Source organism: Puma concolor, chromosome C2 (assembly GCF_028749965.1).
Source record: "Puma concolor isolate L17-30 chromosome C2, mPumCon1.1.hap2, whole genome shotgun sequence".
NCBI lineage: Eukaryota > Metazoa > Chordata > Mammalia > Carnivora > Felidae > Puma > Puma concolor.
This window is the reverse complement of record NC_141675.1, coordinates 28,826,393-28,848,003: the sequence shown is the minus strand read 5'-3', so window position 1 is coordinate 28,848,003 and position 21,611 is coordinate 28,826,393. Positions and strand designations below refer to the sequence as shown.

General features: G+C 42.0%; 1 protein-coding gene and 1 long non-coding RNA gene across 3 annotated transcripts in view; one reads left to right on the top strand and one right to left on the bottom strand.

Annotated features, from left to right (window-relative positions):
• The window catches only part of ACAD11 (acyl-CoA dehydrogenase family member 11), a 91,036-nt gene extending 87,642 nt beyond the window's left edge, over nt 1–3,394 (top strand). For both annotated transcript variants that reach the window (XM_025913201.2, XM_086674298.1), the window contains exons 18-20: nt 885–1,001; nt 1,963–2,072; nt 3,151–3,394. In XM_025913201.2, the coding sequence (XP_025768986.1) occupies nt 885–1,001; nt 1,963–2,072; nt 3,151–3,265 (342 nt within the window). In that variant the 3' untranslated portion in view covers nt 3,266–3,394. The remainder of the gene's footprint in view (nt 1–884; nt 1,002–1,962; nt 2,073–3,150) is intronic.
• Nucleotides 3,395–12,473: 9,079 nt separating this feature from the next.
• On the bottom strand, nt 12,474–19,655 carry LOC147577161 (uncharacterized). Its single transcript, XR_015239974.1, has 4 exons — nt 19,551–19,655; nt 18,193–18,381; nt 14,146–17,884; nt 12,474–13,891 (listed from the first exon to the last, which is right to left on the bottom strand). It is a non-coding gene; the product is annotated as an uncharacterized LOC147577161 (long non-coding RNA).
• Between the last annotated feature and the right edge of the window lie 1,956 nt (nt 19,656–21,611).

Here is a 21,611-nt window from a genome sequence, read left to right as displayed (position 1 = left end):
TGCTACATGATTCCATTTGTATGACATTCTGAAAAAGCCAAAACTATAATAACTGAGAATTGATCAGTGGTTGTGAGAGTTTAGGGGTTGGGGAGGGTGTGACTAAAGAAGGGCATCGGCTTTAAGGGGAGATGGAATTGTTCTAGATCTTGATTGTGGCTACACCAATCTATAGGTGGGGTACAACTGATAGAACTGTTCACCAAAGGTAAAGGTCATTGTTACTAAATAACAACACAACCAAGGACTATTATTGCACCTTCCCCACATTGAAATTGTCCTGGGAATTATCTCGATTATAATCTGGTCCACCATCAGACATTATCCAAGTTTCAATGAGATTATGAGATTAGCATTCAGGAGGGCCAGTGAGGAGTGTTTTGGCAATAAGATGGTTGCTCAATTCAGCCATGTTGACTTTAGACATCAAGATATCCAAAATAAATTATTTTTCTGAGCAAATAAAATTTCTTTCTAAAATCTAACAATGTTAATTGTAGCATTCCACAAGTATGTGGTTGCCTGGTATATATCAAGTAAGTCAACTCTTCCATTAAAAAATAATGGAAGGGAAACAAAAATATAAAAACAGGGAAGGGGACAAAACCTAAGAGACTCTTAAATATGAAGAACAAACAGGTTGTGGGAGGGGATGGGCTAAGTGGGTAAAAGGCATTAAGGAATCTACTCCTGAAATCGTTGTACTATATGCTTATTTTTAATTTTTTTTAAAATTTACATCCAAATTAAGTAAAATAAAAAGAGAGTAAGGCTTGGGAACAGTCAATAGCCTGGAGTATTTTACCAAACTACAAAGTTCTATTGGATGTGGACTCACAACTTATCCACTCCTCCTTTTTGTTGCCCTTTGCTCCCCGCTGCAGGAGGTTGTGGCTCACTGGATTGCTAAAAGCCGCATTGCCATTGAGAAGATACGTTTGTTGACCCTGAAAGCTGCCCACAGCATTGACACTGTAGGCAGCACTGGTGCTAAGAAGGAGGTGAGGCCCTTTGGACCACCATCTGCCAAGGCTTCTTCAGTTTCTTTCACCCACTGGGCATTTCAGGTTTCGTGGTACCCTGATGGCACTCAGAATATTGGAGGTTTCCATGTGATTTTGGTTTTCAAGATTACAGATACAGGTCACTTGCTAGTTTTCCTTTCACTTGCCTGTTTTAGGGAATGATTTTCAGGGTGCAGAATATCTTCAGTATTCTTGTGATGCAACAAGGAAGAGGGAAATGCTAGACTATACAGACTTGGAATTGTACGCGGTATGTAACTTTCTGCTAGCCATGTGGCCTTGGGCAAAGTATCTGATCTTTTTGCCTGTGGCCTAGGGTTTAGTGAAGAGTGGCAAAGATGACATAGAATGTGTAGCACTTTGCTACCACATAGTGAATGTTTCATAAGAGACTCCTTTCATTCCCTGCTTTATGTTTCTGGCTTACATGGAGTAAGAACGTGATTGTTTAATTCTAAAAGCCAGTAAAATTGGTAAAAGAGAACTCATTAGTGAAGGCTCTTGAATTCTTTTTTTTTTTAACTTTTTTTTTTTTTTAAGTAGGCTCCACACCCAACATGGGGCTTGAACTCACAACCCTGAGATTTAGAGTTGCATGCTCTAAGCCAAGCAGGTGCCCCTTGAATTCTTTTTTATGATCCCTAAGGTGATGAATGTGATTTATCAGCTGCCTTAAATCCTTTTGGAAACAAGTTATAAATAATAAAATATGATTTGGAAAAGATCTCTCATTCCAGAATGTATTGATTGCAATATGGCCATTAGTGGCATTACAATGGATCTCTTTGATGGATGCCAACAAAGATCCTGTTTCAGTGATGAATTAATGTGGGAAAGTTCCCTTGTCTCATTTCACAAAGAAAATACAGATTATATAAAATTCTGCCACATTGTGTATTGTCGAAGAGAGAAACCTTCTTATATCTTGCTTATGCAGATTGCAATGATTAAAGTGGCTGCCCCTCGGGCCGTCTGCAAAATTATTGACCGGGCGATCCAAGTGTGTGGAGGCGCAGGTGTTTCCCAGGACTACCCTCTGGCTACCATGTGAGTAGATGTCACTTAGTAATTGTCTTCATCTGACAGGCTTGGAATGGGACTAGAAATCTATAGCTGCCTCGACACTGTTTAAGAAGAAAATACAGACACTAAAAGTATAGTTCAAAGCTAAATGAGGTAATATAGGTGCAATAAATGGTTGCTCTTAGGATCACAATTATTTCACTGGGCACATTGGGGCTCGTGGACTAGCGAGGAAATGGCATAGGGGTTCACCCTGAAACCAGTAGGATCACACAGGATCACAGATGGCAAAGGGAGCCCAGAGCTGGGCGTAAGTATGTCCTTAGGTCTGTTTGCCACGTCCGCAGGGATGCCTCAGGCCAGCGACCATCTCAGGTCCAGATTCTGGTGGCTGGGAGCCGAGGAACACTCTCCATTGCCTGTCACCTCGCAGCCCCGTGCCACCTTCTCTCGCACACTGGAGAATCTGGTGCCCCACCAGTTTTTCCCAGAAATCTTTAACCATAAGAAAGAACTAAATATATAGTACTACATATAGAAGTGGTACATATTTAACTTCACTGTCTGTGGCTTACCTGAGGTATCTCTTAGGTCTAGCAACTTCTAGAACCCTAAAGCAAACCAAGACTGAGATTAAGCCCATTGCACTGGGCCACTTAAGATTCCTCTTCCCAGGGCGAGAACTTTAAATGGCATTTCCAGGCCCTTGGGCTTACTTTCCTTGATTTTCTTTGTGCTTTTTCTCATCACCATCTTGGCAAGATTTCAAAAATGAATAGTCCTGGCTTAGAATCAGAGTGACTGACATTAAAGTAGCAGGTTTCGGGGCGCCTGGGTGGCGCAGTCGGTTAAGCGTCCGACTTCAGCCAGGTCACGATCTCGCGGTCCGTGAGTTCGAGCCCCGCGTCGGGCTCTGGGCTGATGGCTCAGAGCCTGGAGCCTGTTTCCGATTCTGTGTCTCCCTCTCTCTCTGCCCCTCCCCCGTTCATGCTCTGTCTCTCTCTGTCCCAAAAATAAATAAACGTTGAAAAAAAAAAAAAAAAAAAAGTAGCAGGTTTCTCTTTGATAACTCCTGCCATCCCTGCGCTTTTTGTTTTTCCAGGTATGCCCTAACACGAGCTCTGCGCATAGCAGATGGGCCCGATGAAGTCCACCTCTCCGCGATCGCGGCACTGGAGCTGCGGGACCAGGCCAGAGACCTGAGGTCCAAGGTGTAGGAGGCAGCGGCATCTCACCTCCAGACAGACTTCTCGAGCTCCAGCATTTGCACCTCATTCTGTTTTTGCACCAGTTTGAGCACAGGATTAATTGCTCGTTTTCAGTAAAGATTTGAGCATCTGTTTTGATCAGTGGGTCTTATCATTTTAAGGGTCACACAGGTTTAAGTTAAATAAGAAATTGTATAGCTGCCATCATTCAGTCTATCACCTAAGCATTCAGCATTTATTTTTAAAACATTCAGCTTGTAAAGAGATAATGAAGTAAACTGCATAGGCATAAAAATATTTTCACCTTTGGATTCTCAGAAATTGTTCCATTTAAATAAATATCCAAGGAGTCACTGTTCTGTAAAAAACATATTGGTGTCGTTTTTAACACTGGGTTTAGGGATTGGTTAACACTTTTAGTATTACAGTGTTTGCACTGGAGAGAGCTGCAGGAGTCATTTAATGCAGATAAGCCTCTTCATAATTCAACAGAAAACATTTATACATAAAATCTGAATACAGTTTAAACCTTACTAGAAAACATGGCATATTATAAGAAAATGTAATTAAGAAAATTTTTAATTCTGTTGATGAGAACAGTGGATAGGTGAAGCTACAAGAAAGTAAGTTAGTTTTGAGAGATTAAAAACCGTCTGCTCTGAATGCCATTCTGTTAATATCAAATCCTAAGCAAACATTCTTGCAGCTTTTTAAATCAGTGTTGCCCAATATAGCGGCCACTGGCCACATGGAACTCTTGAGCACTTGAATTATGCCGCTGAGGAACTTCAGGTTTTTTAAAGTTTAATTAACTATTGATTCTTAGTTACTGGAAAACTTTTAAGTATGCCTATAATAACTTGGGTATGTGAATTTACTTTTTCAAATGTAAATTTTATGAAATCTAAACACGGAGGAAGTATTTTAGTTGAAAATTTAGAATCCAAAGTAGGAAACAGAGTCACTGTAAAATACCAAATTTTAGACTTACTATGAAAAAAAAAGGTAAAATCCCTCATTAATACTTTTTAAGTTGTGATTACATATTGAAATAAAATGTAGATATAAGGCATACCTTGTTTTATCGTGCTTCACTTTTTACACTTCTTAAAATTGCGGATTTGTGGCAGCCCTGTGGTCAAGCAAGTCAGTCGGCACCATTTTTCCAACAGCATTTGCTCACTTTGTGTCTCTGCCACATTTTGGTAATTCTCACAATATTACAAATGTTTTCATTATTATTATATTGAACTGCAATCTCGATAAAACTTGAATGGATGAGGACTCACTTCTTATGGATGAGCAAAGAAAGTGGTTTCTTGAGATGGAATCTACTCCTGGGGAAGATTTTTGAAATGATAAAAAAAAAAAAAAAAAAGACTTAAAATACCACATAAACTTAGTTGATAAAGCAGCAGCAGGATTTCAAAGATTTGACTCCAATTCTGAAGTTCCGCAGGTAAAATGCTACCAAATAGCATCACAGACTACAGAGAAATAGTTCATGAGAAAAATGCAGCAAATTTCACTGTGTTGTCTTACTTTAAGGAATTTCCCAGCCACCCCAACCTTCAGCAATCCCCATCCCGAGCAGTTAACAGCCACCAACATAGAGGCAAGAATCTCCTCCAGCAAAAATATTGTGACTCGGTGAAAGCTCAGATGATGGTTAGCATTTTTTAGCAATTAAGTATTTTTTTTAAAGATTTTGCTTTTCAGTAATCCCTACATCCATTGTCAGGCTCGAACTCACATCCCTGAGATCAAGAGTCACTTGCTCCACCGACTGAGCCACTCAGGTGCCCCCCTAAAATATTTTTAATAAAGGTGTGTCCTCTGATTTTTAGACAATGCCATTGCATACTTAATGGAGTATAGTGTACATGCCCTGGGAAACCAGAAAATTCCTTTGACTTGCTTTATTGTCACATTCACTTTATTGTGGTCTGCAACCAGTCCCACCACATCTCTAAGGTATGCCTGTGACTGAAGTAAAATGTTATTAAAATCAATTTCACCTGTTTCTTGTTACCTTTTGATGCCACTGGAATATTGGTAAAAGTTTAAATTTTCAAATGAAAGTATTTTTATTTCTAAAAACTTTAAAACTCTGTTATATGAGCATACACATCACAAACATGTATTGATGTCCAGAGATTATTTAAATGCCTTCTTGGAGGGGGGAGCAGGCATTTAACAAAGACCTGGCTCTGATTCTTGTGTGTCACATGGGCCTCCTAAACATTTGCCTTTGAGCCTTAACCTCTCTACACCTCAGTTTTTCTTTCTGTGCAGGGGATTAACTTCAATCCTTGCCTTCTGAGCATTCATCGTGACCATCACTAAAGCCATGTAGAAGCACTTGGATATTCTGAACCACAATATTTTATAAGATATCCTCATGTGAAGGAGATAAAATAACCCAAGCTATCGAATCTTATTTCTAGTTTTAAATGTCACTTAGAAGAAATCAGGATTGGGGTGCCTGGGTGGCTCAGTCAGTTAAGCATCTGACTTTTGATTTGGGCTCAGGTCATGATCTCAGGGTTTGTGAGATCGAGCCCTGTGGTGGGCTCTGTGCTGACAGTGCGGACAGAGCTTGCTTGGGATTCTCCGTCCGCCCCATGTGCACACGTGCACTCTCACTCTCTCAAAATAAATACACTTAAAAAAAAAAGGTTTATGTCTGGTACTTACAATTTTTTCCTATGCCTTTGAAGAAAATGGTCTCAATTGGTGGTTGACTTAGCTCATCTATTTTTACTTATGTCTGTCATGAACACAACCATCCCTAAGCCAAGTCACTCCATGTGATCCATATTCACTTCTCTCCCCTACCATTCATTTATTTAGATAAAATATTATAAAGAATGGTAAGGGTTGTTTTGAAAAGGAAAATTACAGTCTCCAAAGAATGAAAAGATCGAGGGAGACTTTGCCTCAGCCATGGTGACTCAGCATGGAAACTCAGAGCCATTTCTAGGACGTCCTCAGGCTGTCCCTGGGAGTTGCCTTGTGGCCGTATGCCCAGGGGCAGTCAGCCAGCTTTGCCATGCCATGGTGTTCGGTGTTCGAAATGAGAAGTTGCCCTCCATAATAACCACATGGCAGGGAAGGAGGAGCGCTCACCAGGCAGTGCCGGACGTCATGACCTCTCCAAGATCTGCATGTGGTCAGCCGAGGGGAGGAGGGACCTCGGGGACAGCCTGCCAGGGAAGTTCCCAGGAGGCTCCATACAAAAGTGGTCACGCAAGGTGTAGCAGTGCTTGTCCAGGGGAGTGGCCAGTTAAGGATCTCTTTGGTGGTTGATATTTTACCCTCAAAACATACAGCAGAAAGGTTGTGGACAAGTAGACTTCCTCATCAAACTGCGATTACTTACGGAGGCTTCCCCGAAGTCTGCATCACCCCAGCTCTTTCCATACTCACTTTCTGTCCAAGAGAACTAAAGTGGGTGAAAACAGCAAAGTCCACAGCGGCATGTAGATATTTTAATAGGTTGATAGGGCTTGCAAAAAAGCCAAAACAAAACCACCACGTTTTTCGTCCTTTCGTGAATTAAGCTACAACAGTTTCTGAGAAGTTCAGAAGGCAGGCATTTTTTTACCCAGGCTTCTGAAGGTATTCAAATTAGTAAAGGTCTTAAAGGATATTATAAAGTGAAATGTATTTAAGAAAATGTCTGGAAAAAAAAAAAAAGAAAATGTCTGCTATGGGGCACCTGGGTGGCTCAAACGTCCAACTTGGGTTCAGATCATGATCTCACAGTTTTTGAGTTCAAGCCCCACATCTGGCTCTGTGCTGACAGCTCAGAGCCTGGATCCTGCTTTGGATTCTGTGCCTCCCTCTCTCTCTGCCCCTCCCCCACTCATACTAACTATCTCTCTGTCTCTCTTCCTCAAAAATAAATATTAAAAAAAAAAAATTTGGGGGCGCCTGGGTGGCTCAGTCGGTTGAGCAGCCGACTTCAGCTCAGGTCATGATCTCAAGGTCCGTGGGTTCCAGCCCCGCGTTGGGCTCTGTGCTGACAGCTCAGAGCCCTGAGCCTGTTTCAGATTCTGTGTCTCCCTCTCTCTGACCCTCCCCCGTTCATGCTGTCTCTGTCTCAAAAATAAATAAACGTTAAAAAAAAAAAAAAATTAAAAAAATTTTAAAGAAAATGTCTGCTATGAACAAATGCCCTGTTTCAATCAAGCCAGGTATCCTTGACCAGGCTTCTCCTCAGACATTTGATGATCCCTCCGCAAGGAGAATACAGGAGGTGCAGACCAATCAGCAGGCTCCTTCCTATTAGCGCTCTGGGCCAGTGTTTGTTGCATGTCTTTTTCCACCATTTCTTTTGCCTGAATTACTGTGGTAGCCTCCTGATTAGGCTTCTAGTTTGTTCTCACAGCAGCCAGCATGACCCTTTCAAAATTTTTCAGTGGCTTTGCATCTCACTTAGAATAAAATCTAGAGTCCTTGCCATGACCTACAAGCACTCATCTGAGCTCGTCCCCTGACACCATTTGAACTCATGCCCTAGGCTCCCTCCCTCCATCCTGGCCTCCTATCTGCTATTCCAACATGCCAGACCTCTGCCGCTTGGTTCTTAATGTTTTCTCTGCCTGAAAAGTTCTACCCTGAGATTTCCAGATGCCTATTCAAAAGTCACCCTAGCAAACAAGTTAGCAGCACCTGCTTTGTCATTCTCCACCTCTCTGCCGTTCTCTTCTCACAGGACCTAACACCTATTTCGTGTCTACTTATTTATGACATGCTCGCACACATGTAACCCGTTTTCCCCTCCTATAGTCACTTACTTCACCTATTTTATACACTGGGGTTCCCCTCAGTCCCTAGAACTATGCCTGGCCTCCATTAAGTACTCAAAAGTATGAATGAATGAATGAATGAATGAGCACGGATGATCCCTGATTTGCAACTGATGATAGGGCAAAACATTTATTTATAGATCTGCAAACAGATCAGAGCAGAAATTTAAGCTCTGGCCCACGAACACAGCCCCAGAATGGGTTATGGGTAGGTGGAGAGGACATCGGTGTCCCAGCAGTGGGCGGTGCACAGCTGTTTGGGCAAATCAGGCGATGAAATAATGTTTGATGAGTATTTGACAATCCAAAGGAATGCAAACACTTAACTTTTTAAGTTTTCCTGCTTTCTAATCCAATCTAATCAGCCAGAGTGCTGTGACCAACTCTCAGTTCAAAGGGAAGTCGGGAGTCCTAAGAAAAATAAAACCACTGCTGGTGATCACTAGAATTTCCAAGTTTCCAGATAAACAGGATTCTGGGAAGTATCCTCACTTAATTCAGGGCAAAGAGCATTTAGGGTCTGTGATCCTGCCACAATATTTTTATTTCTCTTTTTTTCAGTATTTCTCATTGTCATGAAGAAAATCCACACACATTCTAGTCTAAGTGTCTGGTTGTGATAAGCTCCATGAAATAAGGACTTTTCTCTACCTTATCTTCACCAAAACTACCTGAATAAACAAAGGGTGATTATCCAAATAAAGGGTGATTATCCCAGAGTTCTGCCTCTCTCTCAGGACAGTACCTTAGCAGCAAGCACCCTTTCACCCACTGGGCTGATGGCTGATACCACCTGGGTGAAAAGTCATGTTTCACTTTTTAAATGGGAGAAGATGGAGACTGCAGATGCCTCTTCCCCCCACGCCCTTACCTCTGACCTCAGTTGCTACCATTTTTTCCCTTACCCCACACCAGGCTCATTGGCCTTCTGCTGTTTCTCCAGTATCCTTGACTTTTTTAAGTTAGAAATATTTGTTTCTTATTATAGGGTCCTCTCATGAGAAAAGAGTGTGGAAAAAGAGGCTTCCTGGGTTTTCTCCCATTCAAAACTTTCCTCCTGGTGTAGGAGGGAAAGTTCTCCATCTACTCCTGGGAAATTAGGCTACTCTAGTTTTATTGATTATTTGCATGCAATAAGAAAAAAATCAAAACCCAACTATTAGCAGGCTATCTGTCCCTTGGTACATATGCCCAGTCCACTTGGACAGACAGACAGGTGTGGACCTCAACTGCCCATCTCCACGTGCTGCCCAGAGTTAGATGGTACATTGGAAATAAGGTGCTCCTGGTTAGGGATCAAAGCCACCCTAGCTCCTGCATAGTGCCTCCAGTGAGACTCTGAGATTCCCTCTTCATCAAGGAGGACGCTGGGTATATGTAGTAGGGCAGCCCTCTGGCCATAGGCGGTATCTGCTATAGAAGCTTGCTTACGTCTCCAAATTCTCTCTAGATTCCTTAAGTTGACAAGAGTGAATGCAAATTCTGAAATGACACACCAAGTTACACAAGGTAGAAAAAGTCATTAAGGCCACAGTCTCTCCAACTCCATGCACAGAACTCTGACCCCACCATTCCCCTCCTTTCATCCTTTGGGAGCACATTGTCCTGCCCACCCCTTCTCCTCAGTGGCAGCTTCCAGCACCCAGAAATCTTGAGCAGCCTCAGCCTCACAGGCTGGGAGTAGCCCAATTCAGGAACTTGAGGTCATCTTCAAGCCCAAGGTTCTACCTCAAGGTCTTTGCACTTGCTTCTCTATTTACCTAGAAAGCACTTCCCCAGCCCACATTGTCAAGGCTTGCTCTTTTCCTGAAAACATGACATTCTTCGTTTTCCTTCTGTGATCATCCCATCTAAATTTCTTTTTTTTTTTTTTAAGTTTATTTTTATTTATTTTGACAGAGGGAGAGAGCAAGCAGGGGAGGGGCAGAGAGAGAGAGAGAGGGAGACAGAATCCCAAGCAGCCTCCATGCTGCCAGCACAGAGTCTGATACAGGGCTCAAATTCAAGAACTGTGAGATCATGACCTGAGCCGAAGTCAAGAGTCGGATGCAACGGACTGAGCCACCTTGGTACCCCATCCCATCTAAATTTCTAAGCCCTTCCAACACACACACACACTCCTTATCCCCTTCCCTGGTTGGTTGGGTTTTCTTCTTAGAACTTTCACCACATAATGTTTCTTTTTTTTTTTTTTAATTTGGCTTATTGTCCCTGCTTCCCCCACTAAATAGCATGCTTTAGCAGAGAGAGGTTTTTGTCTGTTTTGCTCACTGCTCTATCCTTATTGTGTAGGACAATGCTTGGAGCATGCATAGCAGGTCCTCAATGAATACTTGTTAAATGCATGGAATTCTTCCAGCTGCAGGAGGGCAGGGATCCCAGGCAGTTCCTTTAACCTCTAAATCAGAACTGTGATAACATAGGCTCATGGTTGCTCCCTGGACATACAGATGCTTTTTAAAAGACCTAAAGCTAAGCTTCTCAACTCTAGCTAAGCATCAGAATCCCCTGCAGAGCTTGATAAAGACTCAACTGCCCCAGCAATTGAGTGACTTTGGTGGTAACAAGATACACCAGGGACCGCTTCCTGATCAAGTCCGTTAGGGTGTTTGACTGTAAACACCAGGAAGAGACTGGCTAATGCAAGCAAAAAGGGAACCTATTCGGTGGGTGTGGACCTGGGAGACTGAGACATCTGGAGGAGCACCCCAGCTGTGGCTTCCCTTCCTCTGTCCTGGCTGTGCTTGCTTGGGCACAGGGGAGACTCTGGTTAGCCAAACTCAGGTTACACTTCCACCTGCAGCCTATCCTCAAAAAGGAAGAGGGAAGAGAAACAGAATTCAAGCCACATGATTAAAAATTTTCTAGTGCCACATTAAAAAAAGTAAAAAGTTGGGGCACCTGGGTGGCCCAGTCGGTTGAGTATCCAACTCTTGGTTTTGGCTCAGGTCATGATCCCGTGGTTGTGAGATCGAGCCCCCTCTGCCCTCTCTCAACTGAGAGAAGATTCCTCTCCTCCTTGGCTACAGACTTCATGCCGGCTGTCAGGTCATCATATCGCTCGGCCTGCTCGGCCAGAATGGCCTTCTGCAGCAGGTCATTTGTATCCATGACCGGATGTGCCGTGTCCAGAGTGGGTGCCACAGATGGACAGGGGCTCAGACTCAGCAGTCTCTGGGCAGCAGTGGCCAGGCTGAGACTCTGTCCCTAGATCTCACTGTCCACAGGCTATAGCCGTGCGGCAGATACGGGGTTTCCTCCTAGGACTGTTTCAGTTGGCCTTTTGTTCACAGTTTTAATTTTCTGTACCTTTCAAATCTGGTTGAGGAAGTCCTTAGCCATTTCTTTCACATATTTCTATAGTTTTCTTACAAATAGGCCATCAAATCATTTTGTTGGGACTTGGAGATTGCATTAAGTTTACTTTAGGGACAAGTGACACTTCTACACTAATCAATCATCCTACCAGGAAGAAGATGTGTCTTTCTGTTCAAGAATTCCTTTATGCGGTTCAGTAGAGGGTCAGACAGACATCAGGTAAATCTAGCACATCTCCTGTTAAGGCTGTGCCTAAATATTTAGTGTTTCTTTTTGTTGTGGCAGACAGTATTTTTTCTACCATTGTTTGTATGTACAAAAGCTGCTTTTATAAAGTTTTGGTTTTGCTGATTTTAAAATTTCCCTTAATATGCATTGATATTTTTTAATTCAGCCTTTTTTTTTTGTTTTTTGTTTTGATTTGGGAGAGAGAGTTTGAGCACATGAGCCGAAGAAGGGAAGAGAGGGAGAGAATCTTAAGCAGGCTTCACACTCAGTGCAGAACCTGACATAGGCCTTGATCCCATGACCCTAGGATCATGACCTAAGCCAAAATCATGAATCAGACATTCAACCAATTGAGCCACCCAGGCGCCCCTAAAATTCAGGTTTTAATAAAAGGTGTGTATATCAGAGTTAAAGAGTCAAATTAGGGGCACCTGGGTGGCTCAGCTGGTTAGGCGCCCAACTTCAGCTCAGGTCATGATCTCGAAGTTTGTGAGTTCGAGCCCTGCATCAGGCTCTGTGCTGACAGTGAGGAGCCTGCTTCGGATTCTATCTGCCTCTCCCCTGTTTGTGCTCTCTCTCTCTCTCTCTGAAAAATAAACGAACATTAAAAAAAAAAAAATGAAATCCCCATTCAAAGCTAGTCATGAATGGGGTGCCTGGGTGGCGCAGTCGGTTAAGCGTCCGACTTCAGCCAGGTCACGATCTCGCGGTCCGTGAGTTCGAGCCCCGCATCAGGCTCTGGGCTGATGGCTCGGAGCCTGGAGCCTGTTTCCGATTCTGTGTCTCCCTCTCTCTCTGCCCCTCCCCCGTTCATGCTCTGTCTCTCTCTGGCCCAAAAAAAAAAACAAAAAAAACAAAAAAAAAACAAAAAAAAAACAAAGCTAGTCATGAAGCACAGCGCTCTCTCCTTCCCATGCTCCAATACGCTCATCTCCTAATCCCATGCACAACCACTTAAAAACTTTTTTTTTAATTTGTTTGATGTTTATTTATTTTTTGAGACAGAGAGAGACAGAGCATGAGTAGGAGGGGGGCAGAGAGAGAGAGGGAGACACAGAACATGAGGCAGGCTCCAGCCTCCAAGCCATCAGCACAGAGCCCAATGTGGGGCTCCAACTCGTCAACCACCAGATCATGATCTGAGCCGCAGTTGGACACTCAACCGACTGAGCCACCCAGGCACCCCTTAAAAACTTTTAATTGATAAGCATAGCTATCTTCTTCTAAGTAATGCAATTGTACTAGTACTGATGTCCCAGGTTTTTTGAAAACATCTCACATCTTGAGAAAATTTATGGAGCATGGTGCACATCCATATACCGCACCTAGATTCACGCCTGCTTTCTTCTCTCTCCGCTGTTTGAGTTAGTTGCAGACATCATGGCACTTATCTATATAATGATTACACTCGGGAAACATGACCTTGATAAAACACTACTATTCGTTATATTGTTATATTGCTACTCCTTCATTTTCTTGTTTTTTTGCTTTAGCCATCATCTATTGACTTCTGAATTTAGAAGATTCAATTGTCTTTCATCTTCTCTTCCCACCAAACATACATACACTCTCACACACATCCATTCTCTCATTCTCTAATACACTCATATTGGTACCATCATTATGGAAGTACCAGTCAGAACCTTACCTCACCATGTCGCACCACAGAGATTTTTCTGCTGTTCACCTCCTCCAATCTCCTTCCTCTCAGTATGTTCAAGCACAGAGACTTCATCTTCCTGAAGAATTTGTTCCCAGAGTCTCTGACCTGCTCAGGGCTGGGTTGGGCTTGGCTGGTTGTACTCTAAGTCAGGTGCCAGCTCTTGTCTTGATTCAACATCTCTTTTCACGACCTTTCAGAGAATCCCTCCTTTCCTTTCTTGGTTATCCCACTCTGGGGGAGAACATCTTTTAGGACCTTCTTACAAAACTTTCCTGGGAAGTAAATCTGAGAGCTGGTGTGTTTGATAATGTCTAAATGATGTCCCCTCACTTAACTGGGAGTTTGGCTGGCTTTAGAATCCTAGGCTAGGAAATCACTTTTCCCTTAGATTTTTGAAGGCATCACCCCTTTGTCTTTTTTTAGTGTTATTGAGAAATCCAGTGCTATTCTGATTCTTGCTCCTTTCTAAGAAATGTTCTTTCCTTCTCCTGCAATACCCTGGATGTTTATAAGAACTTCTTGTTTCCTATCGTAAAATTTCACAATGATGTGCATTTGTAAGGGTTTATTTTCATCTGTTAGACTGGATACTCAGTGGCACACTCTTCCTTTCTGGGGACGCTTTTGAGTTTTTTGTTTTTGTTTTTTTTTTTTTTTTAATTTTTTTTTTTCAACGTTTATTTTTTATTTTTGGGACAGAGAGAGACAGAGCATGAACGGGGGAGGGGCAGAGAGAGAGGGAGACACAGAATCGGAAACAGGCTCCAGGCTCTGAGCCATCAGCCCAGAGCCCGACGCGGGGCTCGAACTCACGGACCGTGAGATCGTGACCTGGCTGAAGTCGGACGCTTAACCGACTGCGCCACCCAGGCGCCCCTGAGTTTTTTATTTTGTCCTCCACCCACCTTACTCAGCTCAAGCTGCTATAACAAAATACCATAAACTGGGTGGCTTAATTTTCAGTTTTGGAAGCTGGAAGTCTAAGATCAAGGGATCAGCAGATTCAGCAGTGAGGGAGGACCCTGCTTCTGGTTTCCAGATGCTGCTTTCTCACTGTGTTCTCACGTGGCAGAAAGAGCTCCAGGGAGCTCTCTGGGGTCCCTTTATAAGGTCACCACCTTCAAGACCTTGTCCTCTCCAAAGGCACCACCTCCTCATACCATTACTTTGGGGGTTAGGATTTCATCATAGGAATTTTGGTGGGACACAAATCTCCTTTTTAAAACTACTATTGCTTTCTGGGTTTTTTTTTTGTTTTTTTTTGTTTTTTTTTTTTTGATAATGGGCCTCCTGGACTGGCCATCCCCTACTTTAACTTTATGTCCTTTATTTCCATCTGTTTCTGCTTATTCTGCTTCTTAAGGAAATTTCTGCAACATTATCTCTCAGGGGCTTCCATTGTTTCTCATTTCTGCTGTTTGGGTTTTTGGTTTTTTGTTGTTGTTGTTGTTGTTGTTTTTTTTGTAACACAGGATTTTCTCTGGGAAAAAAATGTTTTTTACAGTGGCTTCCTTTTGTTTTGTGCATGTAATGTTTATCTCTAAGGGTATTAAATATGATAGCTTTCTTTTCCAATGTTCTCTTCTTTCTCCACTGTTTTCTCCAAATTACCTTTTTCTTTCCTGTTTTGGCCTCACTCCTGCTTAAAATCCTGCCTTGGGGGATGTACTTATTGGCACTTAATCTAAGGTCTGACCAAGCTGAGCCCCTTAAGAGTGAAGGGTGTGGTGTCTACAGCTCTGTGGCACCTGATAACGTTTCCTGCTCTAAACACAGGAGGTACATAAATATTCTGAACTCATCTTGATCATTTCAGGGTTGACAACGATGTCTGTCTGGACAACTCCCACATTTAAAGCCAGGAAAGACGCTCCCATTTCCTGTCTTGGAAATTGGATAAATGTACATGGAGGGCTGTTCTCAGTCCTGCAAAATATTTAAGGGTGAGAGTGGGGTTTGAGCTTAAGCTCTAATTCTCCAAATTTATGCATAACTAGGTATTTGCAGAATTACTTGCTTATGACTTTTCTTTTTAAAGACAAATGACTCATTCCTTCACTGACTCAAGTCACATTTTCATAAAATTTTCCCTGAAATAAAGAAAGTGAGGGCATGGGGTTCTTCTTTTCCTGCTCACAGACATCACCACTTGGCAAGGGCCAGGGAGTGAGGCAAACGTTCCTCGCAGACTGGAGAATAACTGAAAACTCTTCACACCCAGTAACCACATAAGCTTGTTAGACAAACCATATACCTTTTCAATGTTAAAAAAAAATGTAAGCTTAAACATTGATTCTTATTTGTATAAGGAACTGAGACTTCCATTAACAATTCTGGTACTTTCTCTTCTCTTACTAAATTATTTCCCTAAATTGGGGCTTTGTAAAAATGATGAAAATGTACACATCTTTGGTAAGCTTGGTGGAAAAACAAACTTTTTATTTTTTAAAATACGGTGTTTTTTAAAAAAATTTTTTAGTGTTCATTTATTTTTGAGAGAGAGACAGAGTGTGAGTTGGGGAGGGGCAGAAAGAGAGGGAGACACAGAATCAGAAGCAAGCTCTGGGCTGTGAGCTGTCAGTACGGAGCCCGACCTGGGGTTCACACACACGAACCGTGAGATCATGACCTGAAGTTGGACCCTTAACTAACTGAGCCACCCAGGCGCCCCGAGAAACAAACTTTTTAAACTGGCCACCCCTACTTACTGTATTTATGGGGCCCTGGATCCCACAGTAAACTGGCCTCGCCTTTTATTCCTTCAATCTGGACGTTAGTGGACGATCAACTTCAGATGTGAAGTTTTTTTGCTTTAAATGCTGAGTAACATATTAAACACACGTAGTAAAAAACTAGTAATAGGAAAGCGCTGATGACTAGGATAGATTCCATAGTAGAGGACAAAGACAGTCTGTGTCATGATAAGCCCAGTTACTTGTAAGAAACAATATCATACATAATTCTTAGAAGCTATCCAGCTCTGGGCTTTTTATCCGGGGTTAGAGTGGGACTGAGTTCTCTAATATTTAAAAAATATGTCCTTTTGTACATTTTTGTAAAGAGGGCTTATATTACCTTTCATTAGATTCCAAACAGTGAAATATCTCCTGACGGACCAACCCAGGCAATTTAGAGAGGAAACTGATGCCCAGGGTCAGAAATCTAACTAGGGCAGATTGGGTCTGCCAAGCTGGTGTTTTCTCCCACCACCACCACCCCATCTAAGAGGCTGGCACTATATCAGGTGTTTACATCCATTATCTCTTAGCTACAGAACAGCACTGTAAGGGAAGTGTTAAGGATGAGAGATCACACAGTGAGGGCCAGGACTGCAGCCTAGATGGCCCTGATGTGGTTCTGGATTGGTGAGGGGGGAGGGGGAGGTTTAGAGCTGATGGCCAAGAAAGAATTCTTGAGGCGTCTTTGGTGCAAAAATGGTGATTTTATTAAAGGACAGGGACAGGACCCGTGGGCAGAAGGAGCTGCACCGGGGTAGTAAAGAGTACCTGGTTATATCCAATGGAGTTGGAGGGAGTGGGGGGGGAGGGCGGGTAAAAGACAAAAGGCAGGCTTCTAGAAGGACTTTGATATGCTAAAGAGGACTCTTAGGATACCCGAGGCGTTGCTATTGTCAAGCTAAGGTTGTTTTTCCTCTAGTGTGGCATTAACATTAGGACCAGTAGGGAGTTCCTGGAGAAATGTCAGACTCTGTATTTGACTCAAGTATTTGTCAATGGGCTGCAGGTTATAAAGAAATTTAATTTTATCTGCCATTTCCTTCTTGCCTTTGTTCCCTACATCATTGTGGAGGAGAGGGTGATATTAGGGCTCCAGGAAGCTGAGTCTGTAAGTTTCTGGAGATTAGGCTGTTGATAAGATTGCCTTTTTCTTGTAATTTACTAAGACATTTGTGAACTGATGGAGACTCCTGTCCTGCAGGACTCTGAACTCTATCAGCTAACCATCTGTTTTTCCCTTTCCTTTGTTCTTGGGCAGCCAAGAGTACCTGAGGAATGTCACATATATTCCCCCCTTTTGGGGGGACTGGGGTGTGCTAGCCTGTAGTTTGCCCTCAGCTTGCCTTATGCTCTCTCATCAATATGACAATGAGATTGGCTTGACTGTGTAAATGGTCAGTATTTCAGTTCACAAACAACTCTTCATTCCACTCTGTTGTCCGGCATTCTTCTCAACTTGGAAGCAAATTTTTAAGTCATTCTCTAGGTCTGGTCTCTTGGACCTCATCTGCTGGCAAACGAGCCACGGCTTAGGGACAAATGTATTTTTACTGTGGGAAACCGATGATCTTGCCGACTGAAAACTGTAGCACAGCATCTCTGATATGGGAGCCACGGTAGCTGCTTTTTAGTTAGGGCTTCCCTAGCAACAGAACTACTTCCAAAAACTAATAAAAAATTACAAATGATTTTATGTAGACCTTAAAGTCGTTGGAATTTGTTTTACCCCATTCCTGATCCTAAATAGAATGAGAAAAATTGTTATTTATAATTGCTGACTTGGGTACTTACGATTATTACCACCATCGATATGCCTCATGGTTCCCAGAGTCCTTTCACAGACAGATTTTCAGTCCTCACGACAGCCCTGTGAAGGATGGGTTAAGAATTATCAACATTATTTTATAGATAAGTAAACAAGCTCAAAGGAGTCTTTGCATTCTGTGCTCACACTTCCTCTGGTCAAAGGTAAGTGCTATATACTTTTTTAGTAATTTCTGCACCCAATGTGGGGCTCGAACTCATGACCCTGAGACAAGAGTCACATGTTCTAGACACTGAGCCAGCCAGGTGCCCCGAAGTGTTTATACCATATAGGAGGCCATGTGTTCCTGAAAACTCAAGTAGGCCATTAAATTCCTAGTCAATAGGTTGCCAGAAATAGACTAAGTTTACCTGTATTTTTTTTCCAGTGCGCCTGGGTGGCTCAGTTTGTTGAGCCTCCGGCTCTTGATTTCTGCTCACATCATGATCCTTGGGTCGTGGAATTAAGCCCTGCGTTGGGCTCCACGCTGAGCATGGAGACTGCGTGGGATTGTCTCTCCTTCTGCCACTCCACCGCCCCCACATGGGCATGTGTGCTCTCTATAAATAAATAAATAAGTAAATAAATAAATAAATAAATATTTATTAGTAAAGCCTAGGTATTTAGGGACATTCCATCATATAATGGAATTTAAGATCAGAAAAGGGAATCACAGAATTTCTGGACTGAAAGGGATTCTCCAGCCACCTGGTGATAATCCTCAGGTTTACTAAAAGGGCTCATTCCCTGTGTATTTCCCTGATTAGTGACTCAGCACATTTTTGTGTATGTATTGGCCATTTCTATGCCTTGCTTGGAGAAACGTCTATTTCAGACCTTTGCCCATTTTAAAATCAAGTTGTTCATGGTGGCATTATTTGCAATAGCTAAAATATGGAAACCTAAACGTCCATTGATAGAGAGATGGATGAAGAAAATGTGGCATGTGCATACAAGGGATTATTATTCAGCTTCTTAAAAAGGAAGGAAATTCTGACATATGCTACATGAACAAATCTTAAAGATACTATGCTAAATGAAATAAGCCATTCACAAAAATTTAAACACTATATGATGCCACTTGAGATACTTAGAATAGTCAAACTCGGGGCATCTGGGCAGCTCAGTTGGTTAAGCGTCTGACTTCAGCTCAGGTCATGATCTTGAGGTCTGTGGGTTCGTGCTCCGCGTTCGGCTCTGTGCTGACAGCTCAGAGCCTGGAGCCTGCTTCTGATTCTGTGTCTCCCTCTCTTTCTGCCCCTCCCCCACCTCTCAAAAATAAACATTAAAAAAAATTTTTTTTAAAGAATAGTCAAACTCACAGAGACAGAAAGTAGAATGGTGGTTGCCAGGGGCTGGGGGGAGGAGGAATTATCAGTTAATGAGTATAAACTTCCAGTTTTAGAAGGTGATAAGAGTTCTGGAGATGGATGGTGGTTTGTTTTACCCCATTCCTGATCCTAAATAGAATGAGAAAAATTGTTATTTATTAAATTGCTGACTTGGGTACTTACGATTATTACCACCATCGATTGCACATTATCAATATATCTAATAATACTTATCTGTATACTTAAAATGGTTAAGATAATAAGTTTTATGTTATGTGTACTCTACCACATTAAGGGGGGAAAAAAAAGAAAGAAAAGGGGACTCAAGGAACCAGGCTGAAGAAGCTTCCACTGGCAAAGACAGGACATTTACAACTTCAATAAAGATACAGGCATACCTTGGAGATAATATGGGGTTCAGTCCCAGAGCACTGCAATAAAGTGAACAGCACAACAAAATGAGTCAAATGAATTTTTTGGTTTCCTAGTGTATATAAAAATTATGTTTAGGGGCGCCTGGGTGGCGCAGTCGGTTAAGCGTCCGACTTCAGCCAGGTCACGATCTCGCGGTCCGTGAGTTCGAGCCCCGCGTCGGGCTCTGGGCTGATGGCTCAGAGCCTGGAGCCTGTTTCCGATTCTGTGTCTCCCTCTCTCTCTGCTCCTCCCCCGTTCATGCTCTGTCTCTCTCTGTCCCAAAGATGAATAAATGTTGAAAAAAAAAATTAAAAAAAAAAAAAAAAATTATGTTTACATTATACTATATATAACATATATAGTATAACATATATATAACATATATAGTATATATAACAATATATAGTATATATATGTAACATATATATATACTATATAACATATAGTATATATATAACATATATAGTATAACATATATAGTATAAAACATATATAACATATATATAACATATATAGTACAACATACTATATATAACATATATAGTATAGTATATATAGCATATATAACATATATATACTATATATAACATATATCATATAACATATATACTATATATAACATATATAGTATAACATATATATAGTAATATATAATAATAAACTGTAATATCAAGTTTGCAACAGCATTATGTAAAAATAAATTTACATACCTTAATTAAGAAATATCTTATTGCTGGGGCACCTGGGTGGCTCAGTCGGTTAAGCGTCCAAATTTGGCCCATGTCATGATCCTGCCCTTCGTGGGTTCAGAGCCCCACGTCGGGCTCTGTGCTGACAACTAGGAGCCTGGAGCCTGCTACAGATTGTGTGTGTGTGTGTGTGTGTGTGTGTGTGTGTGTGTGTGTGTTTCTGTGTGTCTCTCTCTCTCTGCCCCTCCCCTGCTTGCACTCTGTCTCCTAAAAATATATATAAAACGTTAAAAAAATTAAAAAAAAAGAAATACCTCATTGCTGAAAAGTACTAACCATTATCTGAGCTTTCAGCAAGTTGTACTCTTTTCGCTGGTGGGGGGCTATGCCTCAATGTTGATGGCTGCTGACTGATCGGGGTGGTATAGCTGAAGGCTGGGGTGACTGTGCTAACTCTTAAAATAAGACACAATGGGGGTGCCTGGGTGGCTTGGTCCGTTAAGCGGCCGATTTCAGCTCAGGTCATGATCTTGTGGTTCACAAGTTTGAGCCCCATGTTAGGCTCTGGGCTGACAGCTCAGAGCCTGGAACCTGCTTCAGATTCTGTGTCTCCATTTCTCTCTGCCCCTCCCCTGCTCACACTGTCTCTCTTTCTCTCAAAAATAAATGTAAAAACAATTAAAAAAAAAAAAAGGACAATGAACTTCGCCACATTGGTTGACTCTTCCTTCCACAAACGATTTCTCTACAGCATGAGATGTTGTTTGACGGTAGTTTACCTGTAGTAGAACTTCTCTCAAAATTATAGTCAATGCTCTCAAACATTGCTGCTGCTTCATCAACTAAATTTATGAAATATTCTAAATCCTTTGTTGTCATTTGAACAATGTTCACAGCATCTTCACCAGCAGATTAATCTCAACAAAACCACTTTCTTTACTCATCCTTAAGAAGCAAGTCCTCATCCATTCAAGTTCAACAAGAGACGCAACAAGTCAGTCACATCTTCGGGTTTCACTTCACATTCTAGCTCTCTGGCTCTTTCTACCACATCAGCAGTTACTTCTCCCACCAAAGTCATGAACCCCTCAGTCATCCATGAGTGCTGGAATCAACTTCTTTCACTCTTGTTGATGTTGACCTTTCCCCGGGAATTGTAAGTGTTCTTAATGGCATCTAGAACGGTAAATCCTTTTCAGAACGTTTTTAATTTACTTTTCCCAGATCCATCAGAGGAATCACTATCTATGGCAGCTAGAGCCTTAAAAAATGTATTTCCTTTTGTTTAAAATTTATCTTTTTGAGAGAGAGAGAGAGAGAGAGAGAGAGAGAGAGAGAGAGAGAATGTGGGCTGGG